The 18,898-nt window shown below is 37.2% G+C and overlaps 1 protein-coding gene across 1 annotated transcript in view; it reads right to left on the bottom strand.

Annotated features, from left to right (window-relative positions):
* The window catches only part of ARHGAP42 (Rho GTPase activating protein 42), a 144,488-nt gene that overhangs the window by 74,236 nt on the left and 51,354 nt on the right, over positions 1-18,898 (bottom strand). The window contains exon 3 of the mRNA XM_071734314.1: positions 15,759-15,820. Within this exon, the coding sequence (XP_071590415.1) occupies positions 15,759-15,820 (62 nt within the window). The remainder of the gene's footprint in view (positions 1-15,758; positions 15,821-18,898) is intronic.

Raw genomic sequence — 18,898 nt, 5'->3', positions numbered from 1 at the left:
CCAGTATCCAGAGAGGAATGACAGAAGACAACAACACGAACAATGCACATTGGACACTTCAACTAGAGAAACCCTCTGCTGTGTATATGTATATTCCATCTATGCCACATAGGCACTATTTTTATTACCTGAGGAAAAAAAAAAACCTACGTGGTGTTAAAGAAAAAAAAAGAAGAAAACCAATTTGCTTTTTTCTCTCTAGGAAACCTCAAAAAGTATTCAGTAGACAACCATAAATCAGCAATAGACACAGTCATGCTAATCATCCAGTAAGAGATGCCATTTTTTCTACAGTTTACTCCATGGATTTTAACCCAGTGAAAACTGTAAAAGATAAAGTGATTGCAAGCACAACCACAACAAACGAAAAAACAGTTCAGTTGTTTACTTAGAAGTTTGGGTAGTTATCTTTTTATCACTATCATTAATATACAAACAGTGCACATCTCTTGACTAAGCTGAGAGTTCAAATCATGAAAGCAAAAGAGGACTCAAGTATGCCATTTCAGATAGTAACCAGAAAAAACACAAAAACTTTCCTGGCTTTTCTCCCTTTATGGCTTTCCAAACAAACAAACAAAAAAATCTTCAGTTTGAGTGTTTACATTACATACTATCAAGGGGGAAATGGATACATAAACACAGGAAACAGCATAACTGGAGCACAGAGCTGATTAAGAAAAAATAGATCCAGAATTCAAGTATACCTATGCTTCACAACAACTTTAATGGTAAATTATTTTATTGAGTCCTTTAATAATATGTTACAATAACAATACCTACTTAATAATTACTTTAATAATATATTACGAGTTTTGTTGACAACTTAAATGTTTAGCACAAGAAAAGTATTTTTCCCATGAAGAAAAAGTAAGCACAGCAAAACCAAACCTTCTTGTTCCGAGCACGTATCTTCAGTTTAATAGAAGGAATCTCTTTTTCGGTGGAGAGTCTGTATGGCTTTTTTCTTTTTACTTTTGTTTAAGATTCAGTGCATTAACAGTTACAGAAATTATCTATTAAAATAAATGTTAGCAAATAAGCAACAAGATTTACTTAAAAAGTAAAAGCTTCACTTTGGCTGTCAGACCTTAAGAGTCACCCCAAATCAGTTCTGTATATTTATTACTTCGTCTCTTGGCTTTTCCAGATCCTGGTCTGCAAATATTGCAGCCAGGCCTGTTTGCCTCTCTGTGTCATTATCAACAAAACATCTGCAGAGAAGAGGGAATCTACTCCAAAGAAGCTTCCTTGTGAGGTCCATTACAATAAAAAGAAAAGTTGGAAATCAATAAAAGAAAAACACTTAACTAATCAAAGTAAAAACAATGTTTTTTAATTATCACCCATTATCCTTTAAGGGATTTAGGGATTTTGAGCTGTCAGATTCACAACAGCATTTATTTAAAAAAGCTTCACTTATCAGAATTCCTGAAACTGACTTTAAATATGCTTTCCTCAAAAAAAACCCAGGAAGCCAGAGTGTGGGTGCCTTCTTCCTAGACAAAAGCTGGAGATATTATGGCAGACAGATAAGCTGCTCTCTAGCAACAGAATTCTAGAAGAGATCAAGAATTTGAGTACTCAAATGTCACAAGCAACATCATCTGAGTCCAAAAAAAAAAGAAGAAAAAACCCCCAAACCCAAACATTTTAATTACAATAAACAAACAAACAAAAAGTAAATGAAAGCTGAACAGTGAAGGATGAAAATATGTTGGAAGAGATGTTTACTAGACCTATGATTTTTTTTTTAAATTTTCAAAATTGTAAGAAATTATTGTATTTTACTTAGCAGTTAATTTTATTTTCTTTAACCAAGCAAAAAATGGCACACCTACAGAAGACTCCATAGAAGTTTAGGTTCCTAAATATTAAAGCCAACCTACTTAGAGCCTCACATAAAATTGTCTTGGGAAAATATCATGGCAAATGAAGCTATTCTTGAATTTAACTAGAAAGCAGATATTCTTTAGCAGTTGTCCAATTTCTGTCTGACTGAAGTTCTGTCAGACTAAGATGCATAGTAACTGATTAATACAAAATACTTACTATATTTCTACATTACATTTTCCAACACTTCGCTTAATCTCAGTTTGTGCCTTGGACACTTCTACTTTCCTTGCCAAAATATTTCACAACGTAGTTCATCCTGTGAAAGTTTTCCTGACATTCAGCCTAAATTCTCTTCCCATTTCTTCCTGTCAGATGATTACCTCTTACTAGCTAGATGATGTATGCAGCATACGCACTTCCCACACAAAGAAACAAAAGTTCTGCTAGCATTGTACAAATGGTGAAGTTAAAATCCCTCTTTTCAGGAACTCATGCAGAAAAAAAAGCAAATGAGACAAACCGAAACAAACCACCAGATTCTGAGCTCATTCTTTCATCAACTCGTTGCTTTTGCACTCAACAGGTTGTGAAACGCCTAAGTAATAGTATGAGGATAAATACACACACAAAGAAGCAGATAAAATTATAACTGCATTATACTTACAGTCTTTTGAACAATTACTCAATTAATGTTTGCAGTAGACTTTTATCTAGAGCATTAAGTACACGGTTTTCTTTTTATTGAGCACAGATCTATGCAGGTCTATGAAATCATCAACAACCTCACAGTTTTTCCCCCTTTGGTGCCTTATTTATTTTGCAACTCCCATTCATTGAGCAGTGAAGAGTCACAGCTTGACAGGCAAGATGAACAGTTCAGACTGGAAGTGGTCTTAACTATTACCAGTCCACACAATCACTTCTGTGTGAGGCAAAAATGCTTTATCAGTGGCTGAGTGGTAGCCATTGTGACTTAAGCTACTAGATAAATACCAATTCCTTAGCAGTCACATCAATACTGCCTGCTGCTCTTTGTGAGGCTGAGAACAGATTAAGCAGCCAGGCAGGGTTCTGCTGGGAGTACAGAACCTGACCCTGCAGTCACTTTTTGTGGCCACTATGTGCTTCCAGTGCTTCCATGTTAATACCTTCCAGTATTAACATGAATTTTCATCTTCACAGACACTGCAGGTCTCCATGGGTCAATTCCAGTAATGAGGTTAATAGCTACTAACCTCTACTACCTGTTAGCATTAGGAATCACTTTGCATTATATTGTGCAGCTGCTGTGAAACAAAAAACTGAGAAAAGCAAAACTGATAGTTAAATGTTTTGCTTCTCTGCCATGTCTGGTTCTTAATACAGGAGCCATGGCACCATCCAAACAATCCACTATTTGATATCTCTCCACTATCAACAACACTGACCCTTCAAAACCAATGTTTAAAAAAAATCATTTAAAAAAAAAAAAAAGACAAAGCAAGTGCTGAGAAAACTAGCTTTTCTAAGAGATTAATGTAATTGGAAGTTGTATTTTATTTTAGTGACTACTTCATGAATGAACATGTCCAGGCATAAAGCCAAAGTCAGCCAAGCTGTTTGTAATGGTACTATGCCCAGGAACTGTTAACTCTGAGATTGGATGTATCCTCTCAGGAAATAAAAGCACGTGTATGAAACAATGAACATCTTCTGAAAGTAAGTTAGCCATACATGTGAACTACACTGAGATAAACAAACTTTTCCGAGCACATTATCAATATAAAATCTTTTTATATGTCCATCCTATTGACAACGTTAACTCTCTGTGTGTGCAGGGCTCCAGTGTCCCAGTTGAAATTCAGAGTAAATTAGAAAAGTGCAGTGTAGCTGCTCAGGCCAATTCCTTCCAACCACAGGAAAAGGTCATGACACTCCTTTAAAAAACATTCATAATGATAAACAAACTAATATGAAAATGAAAATTATAGAAATCATAGAAAAATTTAAATTTACTTCCTACTGTGAAATACAATTTTATAGCCACACACATACAAAGCTCTACTGATAGGTGATACACAGTAAAATGTTCAGATATTATTTAAGCTTCAGACTCTAAGGAATTATAACTTAGAAGGTTCTGGCAATCATTAGTAGGGGAAGTTCAAAGTGACTGTGCTGGGAACAGCACACAAAATTAAGAAAAGGATGCAGTTTACCAGATAACCAAGTCATGAAAAGACATTTCGAGGAAAAGGGATAGAAGAAGGATCAGATACAGATTTCTTAGTAGATTTTCTGTTCTCATGAAAATACGACTCATGAAAAACAGACCATTTTCTCATGAAAATAGACCATTTTAGTAAGCTCTCATTTAGCTTGTAAAAAGATACCAGCACAGCAAAGGAGCCTGGTTAGGGGATGGGAAAGGTCTAGCATGATTTCTTAAAATGTAGCCTTTCACTGAAGGATGGGTATCCAAAGAAGCAGCTGTCACAATATTTTAATCTTTAAGGCTACTCTGTGGCCACTCGAATAGGACTGTGTGACAGGGTTTTTGGATTCCTGCTATACCACCAGGAAAAAACACCTCTTTACAACAAATTGTAGCAACAGGGCTGCAAAAAACATTGAACTGAGAGCCAGATTTGCAGGCATTTCTTTTGGCAGCCATGCCAGCTTTAGCAGAATTTGCTGATTTTATACTGCTGCTTTATGTTCTCTTTCACTTCTTTGTCAAAACAGTCTGTGGCAACATAGTTGAAAAATAATGAGTATAAAATTTTCTCTATTTTATTTTGCTTTTACCAGGTCAGTTTTCTAAAGTGACTGCATAATAAATTGCCACTGCTGCCAGAACAGCAGGCAGAACTATTAATCTGTTTCAGTCTTAGTTCAAAGTAAAAGTACTTGCTTGGGGAGATGAATTTAAGAAGGTTTGTCAAAGTAGCAGTAATTTGAGCTTCTACAGATATTTGAAGAGAATTAAAAAATGCAACCTAAGTGTTCTGCAAGCCTTAAGACAACATCCTAATGAGAACATTTCAAATAAAACATCTTCATCTATAATACAGCTACAAGCCCATGCAGACTACACATGTTCCCAAAGTATATCGAGCTGCCTTGACTTTAAAAAACATAATTTACTGGCTTGCTTGTGAAAAGGAGTTTGTTTTGTTTTGTTGGTGTCTGATCATTTTAAATAAACACACCTTTTTTTCAACATACCCTTTTGTACATAAAGTGCTTGAGTTGTTCTCCATTTTTAATCGCATTTCCCAGGATTATAATTAAGGACAAAAATACAGGGGTTTAAAACCATCCCAGAGATAAAACTAAATGAAGAAAAGTTCAAAACTAAGGGGTTTTTTTAGGAGTGAAGTACCTTTTCTCAAAATACTTGGAGTAGTGCAGGCAAATTCGGAATTGATTAAAAAATTTAAGGATGTGGTAGGTAACAGCATTTTCTGACTCTGCAGGCTAGTAATGGGTACAGCACATGCCTTATGCTATGAACAACTCCATTCCCTCTCCATGCAGTCACAAAATAAATGCATAAACTTTAGGGCAATCACTAGCAAAACTTAGTTTCCTTTAAATTACCATTTAGAAGTACAAACATCTTTCTCTTTTCTCTGGCAAGTCATCTGAGAAGACACTTCATTACTGACTGTCCTGGAAGCCAAAATGTCTACAAGTTGAAATAGCAACGACCTGCATTTCCGTGAAGACTAAAATGCCATTGAAATAATTTTCATTCCAGCCACTCAGTGAATGCATCTCAAAGCACCTTGGGAAGTGCTGTCCTGAAATCTAAGATCCCATGCATTGAAACACAAGGAACATGAAATATAAATATATATAAGAATATAAACTTGACAACAAATTTGATTTATAAAATGAGAAGCAGCAAGCAGCTTTCCAACTAACCCCTCTCATTTGGCACTTTTACTGAAGGAAGGATTTCATCTCCCTGTCTCTTGGCAATATTCTTCAAAATTAGGACTGGTAAGCAATCTCATTTTCTGCATGTTCTCTCCTAACTGAAAAATGCTGTAAAGTAAACCAGGAAGTTTCAGAAATTTGGCCATGAGTTAACGTTTTACTGTTTTTCAATAATCACTTCCTATTCTTACTGCAGTCACTGCTAATTAGTCAATTAAGAATTGCAGGGAACAGTACTAAGGCACCTACCCAGCTCATCAGGACACTCTAAAGTTTGTGGTACTGTATGCTGCAAACTGTTAATTTTTTAAACCTCTTTAAGATGCTTCATATACAAAAGATTAAAGATTTTCTGTGATCACATTATACTGTAATAAGGAACAATCATCATAGCACCTTCTAGTCAGATCCATAGAAAAGTAAATGCAAATACAAGCAGTCTAAATATAGAAAGCAGAAGTAACTAAAGTAGTTAACTGAATCAACTACATTAATTACAGTGCAGTACTGCTGCAACACATTGTTTTTGAAAATGAATTGATTTCTACATTTTCATTATCTGCAAAAAACAAGAAAAGAAAAAAAATACTATAAATACACTAATTATCAAATCCATCTCAGAATCATAGAATCAGAATGGTTTAACTTGGAAGGGACCTTAAACGTACACCTTGCCACTAGACCAGTTTGATCAAAGCCCCATCCAGCCTGGCCTTGAACACTTCCAGGGATGAGGCATCTCCAGCTTCCTTGGGCAACCTGTGCCAGTGTCTCACCACCCCTCACAGGAAAGAATTTCTTCATAATGTCTAACCTAAATCTACCCTCTTCCAGCTTAAAACCATTACCCCTTGTCCTATCACCACACTCCCTTGTGAAAAGTCCCTCCCCTTTCCTGAGGCCCCCTTCAGATACTGGGCTGCTATAGGTCTCCCCGGAGTCTTCTCCAAGCTTAACAACCCCAACTCTCTCAGCCTGTTGGAGTAGTGCAAGTGTCCTCACAAGAGATGTGCTCCAGCTTTCTGATCATCTCTGTGGCCCTCCTCTGGACTTGATCCAAGAGCTCCATGCCCATTCTGTGTTAGGGACCCTAGAACTGGACAGAATATTCCAGGTGGGGTCTCATGAGAGCAGAGTAGAAGACTCTTACTAACGCCTCGTATACTGTTTGTATAAGATGTTATAGGTACATGAATGTTAAGAAGTATTGCAAACAAATCTAGCAAAGCCCCTTACGTCCAGTCCCCTTTCTTTTCCTCTTGATTCCAGGTCCACCTCACAGTCTCTTGGCCCCATCAAGGCAGAAAAGTGCTTCCAACTTGTTGCCAGCTACCAAGCCAACACAAAAGAAGCAGAGGTGACCAACATGACAGAGCTACACTTCACACCTCTGACAAAAAATATTTACTATGAGAACATAACTTTTCACAGTTCAAGTCTATGACAACTACCTTGAAAAACAGCAAAGACTGTCTCTACAAATGGTCAGATTGCTTTCTCACCTCAACTGGCAGGTTCATGAAGCAAAAGAATTACTAAGGAATAAGCTGAGCAGACAAGGTGCAAAAGGCTTTGCATTTGCTATGGTTCTTCACATTGGACATTTATATCAGTAGGAAATGGTTCACATTTTCAAAGAAGAGAAAGTACACTGTTACTACACAGTTCTGGGCCCCTCACTATATGAAGGACATTGAGGTACTGGAACGAGTTCAGAGAAGGGCAAGCGAGGTGGTGAGGGGTCTGGAGAAGTCCTATGAAGAAAGGCTGAGGGAACTGGAAACTTTTAGTTTGCAGAAGAGGAGTCTGAGACAAGACCTCATTGCTCCCTACAACTACCTGAAATGAGGTGGTAGGGAGGTGAGTGTTGGCCTCTTCTCTTCAGTGAACAATGATAGAACTAGAGGAAATGGCCTGAAGTTGCACCAAAAGAGGTTTAGACTAGGTATCAGGAAGAATTTCTTTACTGAGAGAGTAATCAGGCACGGGCATGGGCTGCCCAGGGAGGTGGCAGAATCACAATCCCTGATGGTATTTAAAAACTGTGTAGATGAGGCACTTCAGGACATGCTTGAGTGGGCATGGTGTAATAGAAATTTTATTTTTCATTTTATTATTTTACTTTACTGGGGGTAAGGGGTGTTGATGGTTGGACATAATGATCTTAGAGGTCTTTTCCAACCATGAAACATCTGTGACTCTGTGATATGCACTCCTAGACATTATTATTTGAGCAAGTTATGGAAGCTGATGCAGTGGCATCTAGAAGAGACAGGTAATGGTCTGTACTAAAAGAATCCCATCCATAATGTTATCTCCAGATCATCTGACCTCGTATGTGTTTTTCATATGGGGAAAGTTCAGAAATGACCATGCATACATACAGATGTTAGAAGTTAAACTACATTAATCATAACAGAACATGAGCTGTTTACTTTCATTACTCAGATGTCTTTTTGCTTTGTTATTGAGTACAAATGCTAAGAAACACGTATATTTTTGTACTTTAGTGGTGCAGAGAAAGATAGCAAACAGGATTTCTTCTGGCACAAGACACAGCAAGGGGGAAAGCTTCACTGTGAGTTCTCCATGAGGAAGAACACACCAAAGGATCACATTGCAGATCTGCTCTCTAGGAAGGCTGCATGAAAGAAATAGGAATATCACTTCTTGATTTATCAAGTTATAGCAGTCACGGATAACATCTGTAGGCAAGAAAAGGCAGAGTTCAAATATCTTTTTGATAGGAACTGTATCAAAGAAATTACTACCTTCTTGGTAGTAATTCTGGACCAGAATGTTATCATTCTTCTTTTGTGCACTTGAAGTGAGGGGAAGGAGCTGACAGAAAGTCAGAACCACAGGAATTATTTTTCCAGCTGGATCATTGCTCCCGTTATGTTGAGTACACAGTCACACAAACACTTGTACCAAAACAACAGTGAAGACTGGACATTTTCTTAAATGGTCCAAGAAATACTCCACATACATGCAATCAATACAACTACAAAAACATTTTTCTAGGTGTTGCTGAAGTCCTCTTGAGCTTCCTCCCAATTCTTACATTGACAGTAGCTGGAACACAAAAGCTGACTCATATTTGAGGCAGAAAGCTGGTTCTGAACACTATTCTTTCTCAAAAACAGAAAAATTTCAATAGCATAGTTATTCCAACCATTTGAAAGCTAAAAACCTACAATAATTTCCAAGGCGGAGTTCCTGAATTCCTTCTTTGCTTCAGTCTTTACTGCTCAGGCCAGACTTCAAGAGCCCCAGACTATGAAGGAAACAGAGAACATCTGGTTGAAGTAAGACTTCGCCTTGGCTGAGAAAGATCAAGTTAGAGATCAGTTAAGCAAACTGGATATCCACAAGTCCACAGGTCCTGATGACATACACTCACAAGTGCTGAACAAGCTGGAAGAAGTATTTTGTGGGCCACTTTCCATAATCTCTGAAAGGTCCAGGAGAACAGGTGAGGCATCAGAAGACTGGGGAAAAGCCAACGTCTGTCCAATCTTCATAAAGGGAAAAAAAAAAACCAAAACAGCCCAGGAAACTATAGGCCAGTCAGCCTTACCTCTGTCCCTGGAAAGATGAGGGAACAGCTTGTTCTGGGCATCATCTCAAAGTATGTGAAAGAAAAGAAAGTTATCAGAAGTAGCCAATACAGATTGACCAAGAGAAATTCATGTCTGACTAACCTGACAGCCTTCTACAACAGCATGACTGAATGGATAGATGAGAGGAAAGCAGTGGATGTTGTTTACCTGGACTTCACTAAGTTTTTCAACAATCTCCCACAGCAGCCTCATAGGAAAGCTTAGGACATGTGAGTTAGATGAATGGACAGTGGGGTGGTTTGTCCAGAAGCAATTTACAGAAAAAAGTGATGAAGCAGAAACCACCAATTTCTGCACTCTGAAGAAAGGCTGACCTCAAATGTTGTAGATTTGGTTTTCTTCAAGCAAAGCTTCCAAATGTCTAGACTTCTGTGTTGCCTATCTTGCTATCTTTCCTAGTCTGTATAATGCTTTCTTACCAGAGATGCATTTAGTAAGTTTTCAAAATGGGGGTTTACAAAAATAAGCTATGAAGGCATGTGACTTGTTTTTGATAATTTTCTCAATTGCTTCTAAAACTTAGCTTGACTGCTAGTGGGCAGTAAACTGATGGTAATAAGAAACACAACAACAACAGCAAACAAAACCCCACAATCAACAAACACATTCAAATCAGTATTTTCCTATCTTGCAGCATTCACCAAAAAGATGGATTACTTCTGCAATTAATATCCAATATGCAGCCTGCTATACCTAAGTAGAGGGAAAAGAAGAAGAACATCATAAAAGTAAAATAATTTTTATAGCAAAATAAAATAATTCCATGCTGATTTACTGCTCTGAGGCTCAACATAAAGCTCATTTACTCAGGAAATTAGTATTTCCAAATTACTAGTCTGATGCAGAAATTCAGAGGGTATTTCCAAATAAGTTAACAACACAGTACATGCTACCTTGATTGATCAATAGGATATAGACGGGCTATCTTAAGTATAAGGAGACTGAAAGTAACTGAAAACAGCAAAAAGGAAAAGGAAGAGGAAGAGGGAAAGGGAAAGGAAAGGAAAAGGAGGGGAGAGGCAAAGCAAACAAATAAAAAAATATCGTCAGGCAAAAAAACCCTATGCCTAATGGCAAAGAGACAAAACCCTCTTATGTGTGGTGGTTTTCCCTAATTTGTAGCAATAAGTTTCCAGACAGTCTCATGCAGGCAGTTTCCTACCAGCTAGATTAATTTAGATGCCAAAATTGGTATGAGAGGTGAAGAGCACTGAAAGCAGTTACCAAGTATATCAAAACACCATCATAGTCTATTTTTTTGTCATGTTAAGAGAACACTCATGTGAAACAAAATGCCAGCTGTGTGCTCTGTAGTCTCAGCATGCCAGTACATGTGATTTTACACTTTCTCCTCTTCATAAATGGAGTAATAAGCAGCACCTGTGGATAGAACATTGCTTATTCTTCTGATGGAATGTGTAACTCATTTTACATAATAAGGAAAAGGTTAATTCTGCTCAACAACATGCTGTGCCCTTCAGTATCTGATTTTATGTACCATTCCATGGATAGCTGGTCTAGAGAGTTCATTTATTTTTATTCAAGTTCAGCTTGTGAAATGGAATATTTTGATGCTTTCCCTGGAAGCTGATAGCATCAGACCCCTTGTGTGAGGGCAAATCCAGAACCACAACAAGAACATCCAGTTAGTACAAAAGAAGTCCACAACAATGAGACACTCTCTGAAGCATGAAGATTATCAGATACAAATAGACACTAGAAAGATAAACATTCATCCAGCATAGTACACAACTACCACTTCAGAATTTTTGTTCTATCCTCTGAAGTATTTAATATTGAGCAGCAACTCAAAGTAACCACTCATGTCACCAATTCACAATGCCAGAGAGAAAAGCTTTAGGACCACTTATTGCTTGCCAGAAACCCATAAAAACTTGGGTAAATAGCAAGGAATGTAACACTTAGGAGGCCTATTTCAGTTTGGGATTTATTAAATTTTGACAAATAATCACGGACTAACATTCAAGATAAAGTAACACTTAAGAGAATGCATTCAATACCTCAAATTGATAGGGGATCTCAATGAAGAGAAAATCAGTAGCATGAACCAGTTCATTAATTCTTGTGTCAAAACAGCATAATCTTATGAAAGGAAAGGGAATTAGGATTTCATAAGCCCTCCTAACACGTTTCTGCTTGTTATAAATTTTGCTAACAATATCAAATAAATAAAATCCATTAATAATGCATGAATCTCTAGAATAAAACAGAATTTCACTTATTTACCAGAAACAATGTAAAATCAGTAAGAGCAGAAGGAAATTATTTTAACTAAGTTCCCTTCATATAGATCCAAATATCCACATGAATTACATTGTAGAATCTCTATTGTTGCCTATTAATCACTGGGAAATAGAGGTCATGGTTTTGCATTTCTTGGTAGCTTGTTGCTGAAGTAATTGTAAAGGCAGTGGGAATGAATCTGACTTTTTATCCTACTGGAATACAACTTGTAAAATTCCAGTCAGGGCTCTTTCACTGAGGGATTTTAATGCACCAACCAATGTACCAACAGCATCATTAAATTAGCACCGCCATGAAATGACAGATATCAAACGTAAGGCAGCGTGTCGTGAAAAATGAGTCTTACAAGTGACATTTTCCTTGTGCCCTTGTGGCCAAGAAGACCAATATCATCCTGGGGTGCATTAGAAGAGGGGTGGCAAGTAGGATGGGAGAGAGTCTCCTCCCCCTCTATTCTGCCATGGTGAGGTCACATCTGGAATATTGTGTCCAGTTCTGGGCCCCTCAGTTCCAGAAGGACAGGGAACTGCTTGAAAGAGTCCAGCGCAGAGCAATCGAGATGATTAAGGGCATTGAAAATCTCCCTTATGAGGAAGGCTGAGGGAGCTGGGGCTCTTCAGCTTAGAGAAGAATGAGGGGTGACCCCATTAATGTTTATAAACACATAAAGGGAGAGAGAGCCAGGAGGATGGAGCCAGGCTCTTCTCAGTTATGCCTAATGATAGGACAAGAGGCACTGGATATAAGTTTGAGCATAGAGGGTCCATATAAACACAAGGAGAAATTTTTTCACTGTGAGGGTGACAGAGCACTGGCACAGGCTGCTCAGGCAGGTTGTGGAGTCTCCTTCTCTTGAGATATTCAAAATCTGCCTGGATGTGTTCCTATAGGACCTCCTCTAGGTGACCCCCTCTGGCAGGGGGGTTGGACTCAAGGATCTTCTGAGGTCCCTTCCAACCCCTAACTTTCTGTGATTCTTTCTGTGATTTACAGAAGAGAGACAGAGGACTTGCTCACCATCTCTCAAACTATTTTCTTGACCAAGGGAAACAATTTATTAGTTCAGTGGACAAGCACTCCAACACACCTCTCTGTGTTCACCAAAACAAACAAAAAAAATTACTTATGAAGAATTTAAAAGGTGTCAGATGAGAAATAAATAGGGCATATACACTTTTCACATTCAAATCTGATTCATACGCTCATATGCATGCTCATGAATTATTTATACAAAATTCAAAGCAGGGAAATAAGATCATTAGCTGGTAATTAAAAGCATTATCCATCATTCCATATTCCCGTACATCCAGTTTTTGTTTATACAATACTATCTTTTACTGTCACACACTCCAGGAAAGAAAAGCAAGTTGTAAATGGTATCCATAAATAGTCTCAACGCTGACTTGCTGTTTTTTCTCCAAGTCTTCTAAAAATGTCAAAAAATCAGAAGTTTTTTAACTTTTGCAAGTTTTCTCTTTTTATGCATAAGTTAAGGAAATCAAATTCTTAAAGACAAGCATGCCCTGTCTCAAGCTATCCAGTCAGCTGAGAACTTTTTCAAAATCTTCACTGATCTGTCAATTGGCTGCCTTGAAGTGCTTCCAGAAGAGGCATCAAAGCAAATACATAATGCACCATATAGACAAAAAATGCTTCAAAGATTTCACAAGTAAATCAGAAGTTGGTCATGCAGAAAACCCTTGTAACTGGAAAATCAGTTCAAAATCTAGCATAGCACAATGGTTCTCACGTGGACCTCTGGATTCTATGATGGCATGCATAAAACTGCAGTAAGAGAACTGCAGAATAAAACCCAAATATCTTTGACAAAGCTACTACATTCTGTATTTTTGTTTTGGTTTGGTGTTAAGCTTCTAAGCCACCACAGGAAAGATATATATCATCAGCTACAATGAACAGATTCATTATAGTATGAAAAGCTGAAAATTAATGGATTTAAGAGGCAAAAAAGTCAGTACAACCTGTCTTCTGCCTCTAAATAAAACCAGACACAATCTTTAGGTCAGTACACTTTACATCAGAATCTCCAATTTATTCAACTCTATGAAGTTTGTACAGCAACAACATTTTGACTGCTTTTACAGAGTATTTACAACTTTCTGACCTAGGGCCAGAGTAGTAAATATTGCAGACCAATGCACAATGGAAAGCATCTCTCTCATGGAAATGCCATCACAGTGTAGCATTGGACATAAAATCAGAAAACAGAAAAAAAAGATGATTGAACACTCTTTCCCATTTACAGAATTTATCCTTAAAGAGTAGCATAGGTAAAGTAGATATGTAGAGATCTGGGTAGGACTTGTTTAACCTATAAAAGTTTTTCCAAGCATTTGGTTCTAATTTTTGCATTTGGCTCTATCAGGAACAAATATTTTAGCAAGTTGAAATCCATTAATAATTAAATAAATTCTGCCAACATGCATATCAAATTTTTAAAAACAGAGAAATAAGTTTGCTGAATTTTCTTATTCAAATCTCACTACCATGATAACTGTGTGTCCAAAATGCTCTCAGTATGAGCATTCAGCTTGAAGAACAAACAGAATCGGGCTATTTCAGACTCAGCAAAAAGCTGGATCCAAATGATTTCCCATCAAAAACACCTTCTCTACCCACGAATACTCTGTACCACTATGTTTATAATAATTTGATTATTGCATTCTACTAAATGCACGGCCATTTGTAAAGTATTTTTTTTGTGAGATGGAAATCTCATAGAAGTCTCTGACTCTGCATTATGATCCAACAGCTGAGCTGCAGAATCCATGCATTCCCACTGAACTCATACTGAAATTGAACAAGAACACCTTTCTGATTGGTCTTTCTTTGCCTAATTAATGTGTCCCCTCCCCCCTACTTTAACTTTTATGGCCTCCCTAAAACATACAAAGTAAGATATTACATGGAAAGACCAAATTATAAACCACAGAGGACAGGAATTTATGAAGTGAAAAAGGGAGTGACTCCTCTGAGGGAAAAAAAGTAAAAGAAGGTAGTAAGTACTTAACAGTCACCTTCCATCTACCAAGGAAAGAGCATTCAGCATGAATCAAAGTTTTACACTTTTATAAGTTGAAGTGATATTAACTATGCAACTGTACTATATATAAATGTTCATGATTTTGCCACTTTAAAATATTTATGCAAACAGAAATAGACCAATTCTACAGTTAATTACTCCTAGGAATAAGAGAACTTTATGTAAGCCTCTTCCCGGATTAATAAATTTGTTCAAATCTGAGTCAGAAAATATTTCTCCTCACCTCCCTATGTACCCATAAGAGAAAGGAAAACAAGGACAGACATAGTCATTGGATGGATTTGACCCAGTTAAACTTCCACAACATTTGGAAATTCCCCTAGTGAGGTTAATCCTTTTTTCACTTCTTTATTCATTATTACCTTCCAAGGGAAAAAAAAAAAAAAAAAAAAAAAGGTACTTTTGTTGCTTATATGGAACATTTAAAAAAATACTTGTACAAGATTAGACTTGAAACTGCTTTGACAAAGTTATATCTGAAAAAAAAAATTAAAGTATGCATGCTGTAAATTCATAAGCAATGCAACAAAGAGAATAAGAATACCATAACAAAGGACATCTTTGACAAGTCTGCTCTATAATCCATTCTGCAAGAGTTTCTCAAGGGTGATTAACTTGGTTTCTCTTCTTACTACTTACCTATCATATTCTTGGATTACTACTATAAATTCATTGGACAACACTCCAATTATTTGATTAAACTAATAATGCTGTATATTTCCACTATACTCTTTGTTTACAGCTTACTCCTGTGCCCTATGACTTACAAGACAAGATGCGGGAAAGGAAAGGTACAGCAGGATTCATTTTATTTTGGGGTGGAGTGTGGGGAGAGAGGAAATTGTGATAAAACAGTATTTAAATTGACAAAAAAGTATTTTGCATATTTCTGCCTCTGTAGAGTTACATGATTCTTATGTAATACTTAACACATCTACTACACAAACAAATAAATACTTAAAAGCACTTCAGAAACTAAAAAAAATTAAATACTGTTTTATGAAAAAAAGAGGCCCAATGCAATATATTATTGCCAGCAAACTTACCAGTCGTCTCCTCTCTTCTTCAACAGCAATCAGGAGCCGAGCAAACTCTTTCAGTGACTGGGCTGAAAGAAAAAAAAGAAAAAGAACATCCTGGTCAACATTACATTTTAAGACCGTATCACTGTTATCTGGTTTGAAGTTGTAGTTACAAAGCTGTTCTTGTTTAGTATGTCACTGAAATCAGTAATCACTAAAAGAGGCTTAGACTGAACTGAGCAGCGAGTCATAAGCAGGTAAAAAAAGAACAGAACCTGTGTCTTAAAACTCTTGTGTTTTTAAAAATATTTTCTTACATGGAACATAGCAAGCTGCTTTCCCTAAAATGTGTGAAGATCATTCTCAAAAAACAAATTCTACAATCAGCTACAAAAGTTACTTCAGCACACATGGAGCAGGAAGAAACTGCAAATAAAATAAATCTTGAGTTTCTCCTGTTAAAGTGCAGCAACAAACATTTGTGAGAACTACTAAAAATATTCTGGTAAAAAGTTGAAGGTCAGCATTTTAGAAGAAATGCATTACTTACGGCAACAACTTTCACTTCATGTTTTGCAAGGGCAAGCTCTCAGGTGATGAGAAGAGATGACATATTTATAAGCAAGCTTTGAATTCCGTTAGAATTGTGATAGAGTCTATGCTCAAAAAAGCCTTGAAATGTAAGTCAAAGGGCTACAGTGGATGTCAGTAGAAACATAATAAAAGTATTAACCCATAAAAGAGTGCAAGAAAGGGGAAAACATAAAAAAAAAAATAACCCACCTCTTAAAGCTTTCATCTCATTTAAGCAAGTGGTGCAAATCTCTCAAGAAAAATCTGTCTTTTCATTTATGCTACTTTCTCAAGGGCATATGGGTTGTTCAGAATTCAGCATCACAGTTCCCCAGACAAAAATGTCAGGGAAGAATCATGCAAAGAGAGCTAAGTAGATCTTTTTACTTTCTCTTCATGTACCTCACAGCAATTGTTGCCAATGACAGGATGCTAAATTTCATGGTTTAAAGCTCTGATCTCAGAATGTAGATTCATAAATCCTACAACTTCTCACAACTTCTCACAACTAAACTTCAGGCAGCCTAAACTATATTCTAAAGAGGAAAAAACCCAAGGAAATAAAACTTATAGAATTTCTACAAACAGGCTCAAAAAAGTCTTCAGTTAACAGGCACATGAAGGTAAACTAGCAGAAGTCTTGTCCTCTTAGTGATTTTTACAGCTATTATTTACAGCTATTTTTTGCATTTACAAAATGTTGCTCTCCAATAACAATTTCTTCATCCCCTCTCAACTTCCGTGAAAGATTTAAGGAAATAAGTACATTGTACAGAGACCCATACATTCCAGTACCTTCTGAGAGGGAACCAGCATTTAGTTTGCCTTCATTTGTCAAGATTTAACATACTGCTACTTAGTTGTTGGACCACAGCCAAATAATTTTTATCCTTTTTCCCATCTGGATGTTGCAGAGGTCAACTTTGCAACAACCTTGCATTCTTCTTGCTCTCTTTAAACTTTTAAAGCTGATGATCACTTAGCTATTGTAATCAAGCTTTTCTGCAAGACCTTAAACAGCTTATTTTTTGCAACTGTAACACTATACCTGTCATGACCTGTAAGTAATTCTTGGCTGACATATCGGTTTTTCTCCTTTATTACACATTAGTCCAAATTACTCCAAATACGCATGATAAGTTAAACGTTCATCTAATTGGGTCTCAAGCCTCTTCCTTTAATATTAAAACTATTAAATCATTAAAACTATATTTAATATAGAGAGGCTTGTGAATTGTTTTTTTCTTTTGCATTTCATTTGCAATGAGTAAGTTAAGACTTTACAGCTTTCAGCAGCCAGGCACAAATACCTTCAGTTCCCCACACAGATGGGCAGCACTTGATCTCAGTCAAATAGAAAGGGTGTGGGACAGGCAGGTAAAAGAAATACGGTTGTGAGGAAAAAATATCCTCTCTGATCAGGCAATATTCATAATTTCAGAAGCAAAGAGAGAAGGAAGAACAACAGGAAGCAGAAATTGGGTAGACAGATGACTGGAAAGTGTGGCAAGGAAGAAAAAAAATAAGCAAACAAAATTTTCAGAGAAGCTTTTGATTCATCTTCCTTATTTCAAAGCAGAATCACAAGGTTTTTTTGTTTCAAAATTGAAACTTTGGATTAAGATTTAAATAAAACAAGGACAGAGAGGAAGAACTATAGAAACATGTGAGTGAAAAATCAAGATTTTTCTCGATGTTTAATAAAAAGACAGTAATATATCTCCTAGACAGGGTCCCAGCTAAAGACAAAAGCTGTAACCATCTTCTCTTCCCTACTGGCTCCTCTTTTGGAGGATTATAAAGGTCAAAGTTTTACTACAGCCACAGAACCTACACTCTTCAGCAGGATTAAGAGAAACCTTTCCCCTAATCCTAATGACACTTTTGCATTGACTAAGAGAAACCATTCCACTGACCCTAGTGACACCTCTGCATCACTACTGACTCCATTGTTCACTGCCCAACACCCCCGTCCACCCATTTGTTTTGGTCAATGCCCACAAAGCCATGGTGGATCCTTTCCCAGCTCAAGAGGTACACAGGGAGAACAAATACATCATGCAAATAAGACAGCAATGAACCATGCACACCCTGTGTGCAGACTGACCACAGCAATGTGGATGTCTCTGGTGATCCCACAAGTTCTTCTGCCCTTGGAATGTCATGACACAATAGCCAAAAGAGGACATAGCACCATCAGCTCTCCTACAATATCAGGTTAATCAAACCCCCACCCCACCTGGCCTTGAACATTTCCAGGTAGGGGGCAGCTACAACTTCCCTGGGCAACCTGTGCCAGTGTCTCACCACCCTCAACGGAAAGAATTTCTTCAAAATGTCTAATACAAATCTACCCTCTTCCAGCTTCAAACCATTACCCCTTATCACCACACTCCCTTGTGAAAAGTCTCTCCCCAGCTTTCCTGCGGCCCCCTTCAGATACTGGAAGGCTGCTATAAGGTCTCCCCAGAGTCCTCTCTTCTCCAAGCTTAACAATCCCAACTCTCTTGCAGTCTGTCCTCACAAGAGATGTGCTGCAGATTTCTTATCATCTTTGTGGCCCTCCTCTGAACTTGCTCCAAGAGCTTCAT

The sequence above is a fragment of the Heliangelus exortis genome, chromosome 1 (genome assembly GCF_036169615.1).
Source record: "Heliangelus exortis chromosome 1, bHelExo1.hap1, whole genome shotgun sequence".
In the NCBI taxonomy this organism is placed as follows: domain Eukaryota; kingdom Metazoa; phylum Chordata; class Aves; order Apodiformes; family Trochilidae; genus Heliangelus; species Heliangelus exortis.
Note: the sequence above shows the minus strand (reverse complement) of the source record. Positions and strands in the feature narration are given on the sequence as shown.